The sequence below is a fragment of the Tamandua tetradactyla genome, chromosome 3 (genome assembly GCF_023851605.1).
Source record: "Tamandua tetradactyla isolate mTamTet1 chromosome 3, mTamTet1.pri, whole genome shotgun sequence".
NCBI lineage: Eukaryota > Metazoa > Chordata > Mammalia > Pilosa > Myrmecophagidae > Tamandua > Tamandua tetradactyla.
In genome coordinates, this window is record NC_135329.1 from 12,959,846 (window position 1) to 12,973,327 (window position 13,482).

At 34.6% G+C, this 13,482-nt stretch overlaps 1 protein-coding gene across 3 annotated transcripts in view; it reads left to right on the plus strand.

Moving 5' to 3' along the window:
* Positions 1 to 282: 282 nt before the first annotated feature.
* Positions 283 to 13,482, plus strand: part of SPDYA (speedy/RINGO cell cycle regulator family member A) — a 49,219-nt gene continuing 36,019 nt past the window's right edge. For 2 of the 3 annotated variants that reach the window (XR_013172352.1, XM_077152492.1), the window contains exons 1-5: positions 283 to 405; positions 978 to 1,037; positions 5,202 to 5,451; positions 7,396 to 7,454; positions 9,262 to 9,347. Coding sequence is in view for 2 of the 3 variants with exons in the window: in XM_077152492.1 (XP_077008607.1) it covers positions 5,220 to 5,451; positions 7,396 to 7,454; positions 9,262 to 9,347 (377 nt within the window). In the remaining variant the exon portion in view is untranslated. The other variant, XM_077152493.1, reaches the window with a different exon arrangement.

Below are 13,482 nucleotides of genomic sequence, written 5' to 3' on the forward strand. Positions count from 1 at the left end.
CATCTGAGTGGCCCAGAAGCGTTTGGCTGAGCTTTGCCCCGGGAGTAAAGCAGGCAGAACGGACCCAGACGCCTGAGTCTTTCCGGATTTGAAATGGGGGGGGGCGCGGGCGGGCGCGAGCAGGCTGCAGGCTCGCCCCACCTCTCGCGTCAGACCCCGCGCCCCGCCGGCTTTGGGCTCTGATTGGCCCCTGCGGGGCTTGTGCGCACCGCCCCCCGGGCTGACTCTGCGCCCTGATTGGCCCCTGCCGTCTCTCGCTCGCGATTCCTGGTTGGGTGGACGGCTCTGAGCGGACTTGCCGCGGTCGACCAACCCGCGGGCAACCGTCTGAGAGCTCCGCGGGCGCTGTGGGAAGGCTGGTCGCCGTCGCCCGGCCCCCGTCTGCCCGGCTCCAGACTTCCTCAGGTACCCTCCGCTCGCACCCGAGGGTCGGGCCGCAGCGGAGACTCCCTGGTTTGTGTGGTGCCGGTACCCGCCCGGCTCGTCGCGTGTGTGTGTGTGTGTGTGTGTGTGTGTGTGCGGCGTCTCAGCCCCTGTCAGGCGCCGGGCCTCTGCCCACTCACGCCCACCCGCGATTCTCCCTTGGATGAGTGCGCTGCAGAGCGAGCCGGGGGGCGTGAGGGGAACCGGGCGAAGGCCCGCGGCCGGGCCCTGCGGGGTGGCTCCCACTCGAAGGTCCGTGGGGGAGACGCGAGGGGCGCGTCCCGAGGAGGGGAGGCCAGAGGCGGCCCCTTGGTTCCAGTCGAGGCGTTGGGGCCGCATTTGGTCTCGCGGCTGAGGTGGTGCGGCGGTGGGCCTGCCCCCAGCGCGGGCTCTCAGTTCCCCAGGTTGTGCCCCAGACCCGCCTGTGCCCCCCGGACGCAGCTTCTCGACGAGCATCCGCACCGGGATGCCGAGGTCCGAGCTGGTGGATCTCAGAAATGTCCTTAGCCCGTTTCTCAGAATTGACACATGTTCTTTACTTTTACGTTTTTCAGTTCGGCTGGAGGTCAAAGAGCTGAAGCTTTTCAAAACATTTCAAAAAATTACTTAACTGTGTAAGTAATTATAGCATGTAAAGACAAACCCATGCGATGTTAAAATTGGGGTCGTGTCTCTTGACAAAATCTGTTTTCTAACGTAAGCATATGTTTCAAAATACCCATGATCTCTGTTTCCAATAAAGTTTTCTTAACGTTTAAGTTACATTTAGGAATTCGGATGAAATTTGGCGCCCTCATGTTAAGACCCTTTCCTCGAAGGACGCTGTCATTTGAAAGGGCTAATGGTGTAATAATGACTGCAACATTTTGAGTTTTTAATCGGCATTCAACACTATGTCAGGCAATCCTCATGTGATTCCTTTCCTTGTTCTCTATTGTTAATAATAGCTAGTAAGAGGTCATTTTTATTGAATGCTTATTATGTACCAGATTCTCAACAAACATAAGTGCTTTCAGTATCTCTGTATCTTAAGTGAGGAAACTCAGGTTCCCAGAAGAAAGATAGCCTGAGGTCCCATAACTAGTTAGAGACAGAATCAGGTCTTAAGTCGAGGTCTGTTCTCCAATATTTTAACAGCTCCCCATCCACAGGTTCTGTCCTTTTTGCCACCAGGCACTCACTATTGTCCCTTCTAGCTGCTGTTCATTTCCTTCCTGCTAATCACTGCCACATTAAAAAGTAGGAAAGGGAAGCAGGGTTCACATCTCCTGCCCCATTTTCTTGTACATCCACTCCTTTAATCCTATCCAGTCTGGTTTTCATTTATTCTTATGATTTCACCAAGTGGATTTTTATATGGATTGGATTTCCAATCAGATTTGAATTTCTTAGGTGACAGCCATGCTGTCTAATTCTTTTGCAAACACCACCACACCTAGCACTTGGCTGAAGTCAGAAGCATTCTATAACCAATAGATGATTAATTAAATTAGAAAAAGATCTTTACAACTACAAAACTGTGGGGATTTGATAATAGCCCCAGGAAAGCATCAAGAAATTTTGTCAGAATATTTTTCCTGAATATACTGCATGGCTTTTCAATAATTAGATTCTGCTGTAGTAATTTCAATAAAGATTCTTTTTTAATGTTATCTTACTTTAATAAAAAGGTTGTAAGTCCCTCTTCCCCTCAATAAGGGCATATGTAGCCACTAAGTGACAATGTAGTGAATGCATTTACACTGTTAATGCTCTTTATATAAGTTGTAGCTTCTTTTCCTGACAAGGTGATAAGTAACCCTTGACTGCTTTCTATGTGTCCAGTATTTTACATATGATTTAATTTCATCCTTAAAACAATTCTTTAGTGGTTAGAGGATATGGATTTGGTGTTGTGAATTCAAGTCCTAGCTCTATCACTTACTGATTATGTGACCTTGGATAAATTTCTTCTCTAAACCTCAAATTCTTCAATTGGGATAAAGTAGTCCCTACCTCTTAGAGATATTTTAAGAATTAAGTGAGATAATGCTTGTAAAACATTGAATACAGTGTTCACTTAGTAGGTGCTCAGCGTGAGGCTCCAATTATAAAAAAGCTAAGGCTTACCTGCCCCTGGCTGAATTGCCAATGGATATTGCTGTTAGGTTTTCATATAGGCAAAGGATTCTCCAAACTAGTTCTGCTGCTCCTATTGTATGACTCTGTGTATTACCACGTCCACAACCCTTTATAAGCCCCTAAGAGAATAAATTATTTCAGATGCTTAGAGATTTCTGTAGTCTAGTCACTGAACAAAAAATTACATCCTATTCAAATATGAGTTGATGTGATTTTGTTTTCATGTTCATGTAAAAACTCATTTTGCCATATAAGCATAGTTTCTCTTAGTCCCCCCATTCCCTGTCTCTTGCCCTTTCTTGGAGTGGTCCATGTTTAAATTATCTTTCATTCTTTTCCTCTTGTTTACCCTCAGAACTCTTCCTCACTTAGAGTATCTAAACTAATAGCAAAATTAAAAGCTACCTCAAGATGGAATTTGACCAAAACTGTAGCATTGATAGCTTCTCTCCTTAAGCGCCATATCTACAACTTTCCTGCTAATGTTTGCTTATTAATCCCAGTAAATCTCTATTTCAAACATTTCCTTTCCTTCCTTTCTGTTTTTCCAAATTCTATATGAAATATCCCAATACATACATAAGGGTTTAGTAGAATAATGTGATGGGAGCAACTGTTAGCCTGGTATTTGTTATGTTTTACCTTTTTGCTTGAGAGAAAATTTGCATCCTATTGCATGATATATCTGTAGTTGTCTTAATACAAAAACACTTTTAATTTTAAATTATTTGCCATTGAGTAAAATTGACTTCACAGAGATATATCACAGTTATTCAGTAATCTGGAACATCCACCCTCAAACCTAACCACAGACCTCGATTTGAGAAACCTCACTACTACTTGGTTTTTTCCATCTAGCTATAAGCCTGCTCTTACTTTGAGAAAAAAAAAAAAAAAGATGCAGATGAGGCCTCCACCTGTCTCCCAGATGAGGTGGGTAGGAAAGAGCAGGAAGTTCTCACACAAGTCTGAAGACTTAATTTATCACCCATTCCTTTTTCTCTGGAGTTTGTACCACTCCCACCCCAACTCCATAATTCCCTTTAGTTTGGCTGGACCTTAGGTTATAGGAAGAAAAATGGGGAGAGAGGAAGGACACTAGAGGGAAAAGGAGCAATTATAGAACTACCTAAGAATAATTTCCTCTGCCTAGTTCTTCATAATATAGCCCTGAACCACTACCCACAGATGACTATTGAACACTTGAAATGTGGCAGCTGCACCTAAGACCTGAATTTTTAATTTTATATGATTTAAAGTTAAAAGCTAGAATGTAAAGTATTTTCCCTTAAACACTACTTCATTGTTTCAGTAAGGCTGTGTTGGCATTGTGTTGAAAATTTAGCAACCTTGAGATAGGCTATAAGTGTAAAATACCAGATTTCAGTGACTAGTATGAAAAAAGGAATGTAAAATATCTCATGATTAATTTTTATATTAATTACATGTTGAAATGATATTTTGGATGCATTGAGTTACATAAAATCTTATTAAAATTAATTTCACCCATTTATTCATACTTATTAAATGGGGCTTTTAAAAAATAAAATTGCATATGTAGCTTATTATTTTGGACAATGCCGATCTAGTCCCAGTATATCCACTCTTATTTTTCATTCCTTCCTTCCTTCAGCAGAGAAGTTTCTGAGGGTCAGGAAAGAGAATTTGTACCTAACTCCTTGAACACCAAGAGAGGCTTAGCTGCCTGGGGCACTGTGAGTTATGGATTCAGAGGTTCTCAGTGGGGTCTTAGAGTAGTTTCCTACTTTGCCTTTCAGACCTCCATTTTCCTATTACCCTAAAGACATTTTGACTGCAAAAGTAATACTAATGGTAGTAATTATGTGAACAAATTACCACCAGACATGGTAATGATTTCCATATTCTTAAATATTGATGGATTGATTTTGTTTCAAGTTTTGATTATATGTTATTATAACACTGTACATCCATATACATCTATAATCAGCCATTCCAATAGCGTGGTCATACATTCAAAACTTTAAAAATTATTAGACCAGTTTACGAGAATCCCTTAGAACACATAATACTATATATCTTTGCTAGAATTGTCTTTAATTTTTCAATAAATACCAATAAATTCTTGTTGAATAAGTAAGCTTTTTAATATGTCAAGGAATTTGCCAGTAAGAAAATGTGTTTTGTGGGAAGGTGTTTTTTAATAAAATAAAATTTAATAAGATATCTGATATTGATAATTAAGTTCTAGAATTTGTTTGCCTTGTATAAAAAAAGAGACGTTGCATATAAAAACTGTATGTTAAAAGTGTTAACGTATAGGCAGAAATTAAAATTTTTCAGAAAATGAAAACCACATAAATAGATTATAAATTCAGCATAGTTTCTTTAATTAACTTTTAAATTTGTTTTTGAAATTCTTTAGTAGCCAAAGCAAAATGGTATTTAGGATCTATTACATAGGTCTTCTTATTTGGGAAGAGGAAGTATATCAATGATCCAAAGGAAGCATCGCTTTTCCTAGCAGCCAGTTCTAAAAGCAATTTCTCATGTCTCATGTCTCAGTGTGACAAATGATATTTTAATAGCAAGTTCAGTAGCATTTGTTTGACTGCATCTTGTAGGCTCATCTGTATAAAAATGAATGTGATAAATAATTATTTGTTTTATTTTTACAGGAATCTTGGGAAACCAAAATGAGGCACAATCAAATGTGTTGTGAGACACCACCTACTGTCACTGTTCATGTAAAATCAGGGTCAAATAGATCACATCAGCATAAAAATCCTGTTAATCTGAAACGTCCTATTTTTAAAGATACTTGGCAAGTGTCTGAAAAAAATGCACATAATAACAAGTCTAAACGCCCCAAAGGACCTTGCCTAGTTATACAACGTCAGGAAATGACTGCTTTCTTTAAATTATTTGGTAGGTTTAGAATATTATAATATTGGTAATTAAAGTATTAAGTATCTGGTAAAGTACTTAAAATTAGAATATATAGTTCCATTTTATCATTTTCATATTAATCAAAATGCTGCTATTTTCTATGTCTGATTTCTCACCTTCAAGCAAATTTGGTTTTGTTCTACTTAGTCTTTTTTTTTTTTAAGTTGGGTTTTTCTTTGTTTTTGGATTAACGTTTCAGACTCATCTAACTTCTGAGACTGCTTAGATCCAAGTGTCAATATAAATTCTGTGCATTTCAGGTTCATACCATGAGTTCTGTTTGACCTAAATAAAAACTACGTGAAGTTTTAGTTGAGCCAACAGGCCCAGTTTAACTGGGCGTGAAAGATTTCCTTGGACTTTCAGTGCTAAAACAACAAAATCAGAAAGTTGGTCACCTTATAGAAGTTTCAGTATTACACCTTGGGAATGTTGAAAAAAGTAACTGTCCTTTATCATCAGTCTCATAAAACAAAATTGAGTTTGAATTTCTGCAGATCATGAGACATTACTACTTTTCTGATAAATTGCTTTCCAAATAGCCAAAAAGAAACCTCTTCATAGTACTTCTGACCTAGTAAGAGAAAGGATTATTATTTTTATTATTCTTTATGTAGGGCAGTAAGGTAGACATTAATAGAGCTGACTAGAATAAGGGGTAGAATAGATGGTAAATGCTTGTGGGAATGAATCAAGTGAAATAGATACAATAGCCTGGTGATAGTCTTCCTTGTTTGCAGAGGAAAACCAGGTGCATATAAAAGAACTTGAGGGACAAGTCTTTGGTCAAATATATATGTAAAAGATTGGAGAGGGTAAGCTGGTTAAAATCTGGGGGAAAAAAAGAAAAGAAATGGAAGAAATATAAGTAGAAAAACATTGAGATACAAAGATGTAACTTTAAAGATCTAGAATGCTCCTAATATAATATTCTCTCTTTATTAAAGGTAGAATACAGTTATTACCCATAACTAATCATGAGAAATAAGGAAATACATGGCTTTACCATTTTAGGTCATGTAAGAAATGGAAATGGAATTAACATGGCAGAAGTTGAGTATTCTCAGAAACTCAGTACTATTCTCGAATCTTTCCATTTATTTGACTAGGTTGATGATATAACTAGGGTGTAAAAATAAATATGAAGAAGTTATGTTTTGTGACTTGAAATGAAGGGAGAAATGGAAAAAAACATTTTCATAGATTATATTCTGAAACTACCAATTATTTGGGGATTTTAGCCCTTTAAAATTGAAGTCAATATTTTTAACCTACTTTTTGGATGTTATTCTTTTTCAACAGTGTTTTTGTTTCTTGGTCTTTTTGTCAGATACTCAGTTTTTCCAAAATTAAATGTTAGTTAAAATAATGAATTATTTACTTTTATACATAAACATTTTCAAGTGTATTTGAATAATAGACAAATGGAACAGACAAATAAAAAGAAAAGAATCCAAAACTAAAAATACCCTGGGGCCTGAAAGGAGAAAGGAGTAGAAATAGTAAAATATATTAGAAAACAAAGTATCCATTATTTCTTAAAGAATGAGTTATCTTTTACCAGATTCCATTTCCACTTGTTGAAGATTGATTTTGGAAAGGTATGAAGAGCTAGTCTAGAGTTACCCAAAGTACGTTTCTCGAAGAGCTGTTGGATATTCACTGAATACTTCTACCACTCCCCCTTCTAATCTAAACCATATAATAAGGCAAATCAGATGGGAAGACAAAGGATAAAGTAGTGGCTTTTTGTACAATGCTTGCAATGGCAAACACACAAAGAAGTGAAATTACACTATTGACAATGCTGGTCCAGTAATTTTTGTTGGATTTCTAAATATTATCTATAAACTCCTTATGTAAGAATTCTTTAAAAAGGAAACGCATTTTTAAAATACAAGTTGTAGTTTTCTTTTGTTGTAGATGATGATTTAATTCAAGATTTCTTGTGGATGGACTGCTGCTGTAAAATTGCAGACAAGGTAAATTTGGTAACAGTATAATCATTCACCAGCGTTATTGTACTACTAGACCATCAGAACTAAGACCTTGTAGAAATTTCTGTCTTTTTAAGGATAGAAAAAGAATTAACATGCATTGTTCCTTCAAACTTAAATGTTTACCTATCACTTTTTGGAATTAGCATATATCATGAATCCATTCAATATTTGGAGAATTGTAGAATATTGTTAATTAGACGTAAGCCCATATCTGATTGAAAACAAGACATAATATAGACTTAATATGTTTTGGTGATAATTATTACCCTTTATCAGACTGTGAGAAAAAATATTCTGAGATTCACTCCACTAAGGCAGTCTTACATATTTTAGTGTTTTTTTGTAAGTAATTCAGATAAAATAAATCCCAGTAATCTTGTAGGGTAGGATTAGTTTCATGTGATCTTTTTTTTAGGAATTAGTATTTCATTTTAAAAAAGTTATGCTGCTAACTCACATACTAGGAACAGATGTTTCTGTACTCTTAAGATTTAGCTGACCAGTCAAGATTTTTACTTTGGAAATGCCATTTTAAACCATATTAGAAAATTAAATCATTAGAAAATTCAGCACACTTACATTTGTAAGGGTGGCAACCAATAAATAAGGGAATGAATGTAAGGCTCACTGGTTAAATACCCACTAAGTTAATACTGATGTGAAAATGTTTATTTTCAAGCTTAAGATGACAGAAAATTAGATATGTTTTATTCAGTTTATTGTTTTGGGAAATTTAACCACAGCTCCAAAGTAGAGAGAAATGAAGAACATCCATTTGCCCTATCATTCAGCTATAACAATCATAGCATGGCCATTCTTGTTTCTTCTAACTCCTCTCTCCAGTACTGGATTATTTTGAAGTAGATCCCAGATATCCTAACACTTTACTCATAAACACATCATAATGTATCTCTAAAACATAAGGGATATTTTAAATATAATCACAGTGTCACTAACATTTTTAAAATGTTTTGAATTAATTAAAGTTCAACAGCAGGGGTCAGAATTTGAAAACTAACTAATGAGGAGTATTGTATCTTAGCATTATTTCAAGAATTCTCTCCTGAAAGTTACCTTGAAAACTCGGAATCACCTTTGTGGCTAATCCTGCAGAGATAAGTGGACAGGGAATTTTATGATAGGCAATCTAGTATATCAAATTTATAGTTTGTGTTTCATTTGGACAGTACCTAGCATAATGTCTTTATACAGAGCTAAACCATGTCTTTCTAATAATGCATTTTTAGTACTTCTTTTGCAATGAAGATAGAGCCGTGTTATTCTAATTTCTGATTAGAGATCATTTTAAAAAGGTTAATTTTAAGGTGAGTATGTATGTCTGCAACTAAAAGGGTTCAGAAAAATACATACATACATATATATATACATACAAATAGATATCAAACAAATGTGGCAAAATATTCACAATTTGTGAATCTAGGTGAAGGATATGTGGTTATTCATTTTACTGATCCCCCAGTTTCTCTATAGATTTGAAATTAAAGTTAGGGAAAAATAATTGAGTTTTTATTTTTTAAAAGTTGTCAAAATTTAGGAGTTCATTCTAGTTATCTTAATCATGATAAATGGTCAAGAACTGTTTCTCATTATTGACACATAGATTCCAGAAAACCAAAAAATAAATACTCAAATAAGAAATTCTCTAATAAGAATAAATATTTAATGTTTTACTGTTTTAGTTCATTTATCAGAAATTTTAAAAGTGAGCTCCTTTAAAGCAATTTTACTTATGAAAGAAAAGTGTTAATATTAATTTTTTCCCCTATAGTATCTTTTGGCTATGACCTTTGTATATTTCAAGAGGGCCAAATTTTCTATAAATGAGCACACCAGGATAAATTTCTTTATTGCTCTGTAAGTATACTTTTCTACTAAGTGATTTTTGTAGTATTCGTTTATAATTATACATGGTACCTTATTTAAAACAGAACTGTTTAAAACTTCATGTATATATTGAAATAGATCTTCTAGTTTTAAAGCTTTACAGGTTTTACTTTTTAATAAGCTATTTTTATGTTCTTTTCACTGCCCTTATTGTGCTATATGCCTAAGATATATTGTTTAAATTCTACTTGCGTTCTTTTTTTTGTGCCTTATACATTTTCAGAGTCCTCCCATATCATTTATCCAGTATTCTCCTCTTTTAGATTTAGATATTTTTTAAAGCCTGAGTATTCTCTTTGAAATTTCCATTTAATGTATAATAAAAGTCATAATCATCATTGCTCTTTAAAATTGATCAGTTTGTGAAAAATAATCTAGAAATATTCTTTGTCGGTTTATGTCTGTAATGTAAGAAGGTATTCATATTTGATATCTTTAGTATCCACTGGCCGTTTCACTGAACACGTTGGACTGTGACAAAGGGATATAGAGGGTTTCCCAGTTCTTCCATTAACTTTATATTAGCTTTGTGATCTGTCAGTCGGTTTTAATGACATGGTTTTTTCATCATTAGGTCAGAATTCTGCTAGAATCAAAGTAATTTAAGAATATACTCTATTGTACCTTTTCTACCCTGTACCGAGATATAATGCTGCAGTCGGGAACGTTTGATTATAATTTTAAGTACTTAGCTCAAGGACTACGTTAAAAATATTTAGTTGAATCCCACAATAGGTATTTGCATTGAAGAATAAGTTTTCATTCAGTATATTTAATTCAGAATCAAAGAGTTATTAGGGAAATAAAACTAGAAGAAACTGATCTCTCCATGTATTCAGAGTCACATTTCACATAGCATAGGAAAAAAATGAGCTCAATAACAGTCTATTAATATAAAATGTAATGATGATTGCTAGATTGGGAAATAGGATTAGCTAATACTTATTGAGTATTATATGCAAGGCACCAGAAAAATGTTTATGTACATTAACTCATTTAGTCTTTCCAATGAGATACATTTTATTATTATTCCAATTTTACAGATGAAGAAACTGAGACTTAGGAAAATTAGCTAATTTTCAAGATCATGAAAGTTAGTAAGCAACAGAACTAGGACACAAACTCAGGTGTGATTCCAAAGTATAGTCGTTGATCATTAAATTATTTGTATACTTTTTAGATTTATATTATATCTGTTTGTTGATGCTTTTGTAGATTTTTCTCTCACCTGAGAATTAAAAACAAACCAAAAGAAGCTTTAGTTCAAATCTTACTACATGGCTGAAATTGGATTTGTTTCACCTGTTCTGTAAAGTTATTACCAGTAAAACATAGCTTATACTGCATAGTAATATATAAGTTGCATTGGGTGTTTGATTTCTATAAGCTCCATGTTTAAAATGACAAATTATGATTCTCATTTTATGTCTAATATTTTTTGTAAAGTCTGATTTAATAGTTATTCTCTCATTAAATATTTTCTCAGTTAGCCACAGTTCTAAAGCTCGAGTTTTTTTCCTTTCTATATATATTCTTATGGAACGCTGAACTTCTATTATCAGTCTTCCATATTCTGTCTTATGATTATTTGTTTCATACTCCTCTGCCTCTTCCATTTGACTGTAGCTCCTTAAGGGCAAAGAACATGTATCTAATATATGTATCTAATTCTTTTTTGTATCTTTCAATGACTGACATATAGGAGGTCCTTAATTCTTTGTTTGAATAACTGTAACTAATATGCAAAATAAATAGGTTTTTCTAGAAAGAAATGGATATTTCAAATTTAGAGGACAACTTGCATGTATACAATATAGATATTTTGTCACAAGAAACCTGAAACATTTCTAATCTACAGTAGAATTATCCTGTAGTCCTGGTATCAGCACCATAGTATGTTATAAATATTCCATATTACATTTAGTCAGCGAGCATGTAAAGGACTAAAGCTAGCTAGACTCTGTCTGCTCTTTGCTAAGAGCTATTAGGGATGCTAAAGTAAAAAATTACTCTTTTACAAAGGACATGATTTGACTCATTATAAAACTGAATGGGTTTAACAATGAGGTACTTTATCAGGTAATATTGAAATGTATACAGTTGTGTTAAGGTAGGATAAAGTAATATGTTGGTGTTCAGTTTGTATTAATGTAACTGAATAGGAATGAGTGCATGGCTTTTTAAAAAGTACCAAAGAGAATATATAATTAGAAATAAGTCTTCATCCTATTTTCTCCCTCCTCAAGTACAATGGTTAACATATTCACGTCTATCTGTTGAGAATTTTCTATACATGAACCATCCTGTGTGTATGTGTGTCTTACAAAAATAGAAGTGCATTGTACACACTTTTCTATGCCTTTAAAAAAAGTTTAATGTGAAATATGTTCAAGAGTATATGGAATGCATATAGGTACGTGCGTGCGTGTGTGTGAAAGAATAAAAGAGAAATATGTATGACTCAGCTTAACAAAATATTGCCAGAACCTTTGAAGCTCCCAGCATACTTTCCCAATTAGAACTTTCTCTCTTCCAAAGGTAATAATTTTCTTGTTTTTTTTTAAATTTATGTATAACTCTAAACAATGTATCTTTGATTTTTCCTGTTTTTGAGTTTTAAATAAAAGAATCATTGTATATTATCCTTTTTTTATTTCTTTCTTTTGACTATAATGTTTAGATTTTGAGATTCATTTATATTGATAATGTGAGGTTGTAGTTCATGCTCATTCACTGATGAATAATAGTTTATTATTGCTTATATATTTGAATTTTTTCCTGCCATCCTGTTGTGTACTTTCTGTTTGTCCCAGTTTCCTGTTTCTTTTTTTCCCTCCATTTTAATCATCTTTCTTATTGAAGTTTTTTATATTTTTCTTTTTGCCACTTTTTTTTTTCTCTACTTGTTTGGAAATTATGCAGTGTATATCTGTTCTTTCAGCAATTACCATAGTTATTTTTATGGCAAGAACCTTAAACACTTTATCTCTGATCACTCCCTTGACAACTTATATTCTCTTGTTTTGAAAGTTTATAGTTTTTCCTAATGCCTCCAAAAAAATTACACATCATTATTATTATTTTGTACAATCAATATTTAAATATATCAACATTTTTTTTTTTTTTTTTTTTTGGTATGGGCAGTCACCGGAAATTGAATCTAGGTCTCTGGCATGGCAGACAAGAACTCTTGCCACTGCGCCACCACCGCCCACCCTATACCAACATATTTATACCTTTGCTTGCCATTTCTTCTTCTTCTTTTTTTTTTTTTTTTTGCATGGACAGGCACCGGAAATCAAACCCGGGTCTCCAGCATGGCAGGCAAGAACTCTGCCACTGAGCCACCGTGGCCTGCCCTTACCATTTCTTCTTGCATCACAAACCTTCCACTTGGGATTATTTTCCTTCCTACTGTATTTTCCTTCCTGGCTACTTTTTTTTTTTTTTTTTTTTTATGTGAGCAGGTACCAGGAATCAAACCCGGATCTCTGGCATGGCAGGCAAGAACTCTACCACTGCACCACCATTGCCCGCCCTTTCCTGGCTACTTTTTTTTTTTTTTTTTCCCTATTCAACAAATATTTATTGAGCACTTTTTTTTAATTTATTAATTAAAAAAAATTAACTACAAACAAAAACATTAACATATCATTCCATTCTACATATATAATCAGTAATTCTTAATATATCACATAGTTGCATAGTCATCATTTCTTAGAACATTTGCATCAATTCAGAAAAAGAAATAAAACGATAACAGAAAAAAAAAAGATTATACATACCATACCTCTTACCCCTCGCTTTCATTTATCACTAGCATTTCAAACTAAATTTATTTTAACATTTGTTCCCTCTATTATTTATTTTTATTCCATATGTTCTACTCATCTGTTGATATGGTAGGTAAAAGGAGCATCAGACACAAGGTTTTCACAATCACACAGTCACATTGTGAAAGCTGTATCATTGTTCAATCATCATCAAGAAACATGGCTACTGGAGCACAGCTCTTCATTTTCAGGCAGTTCCCTCCAGCCTCTCCACTACATTCTGAACAACAAGGTGATATCTACTTAATGCATAAGAATAACCTCCAGGATAA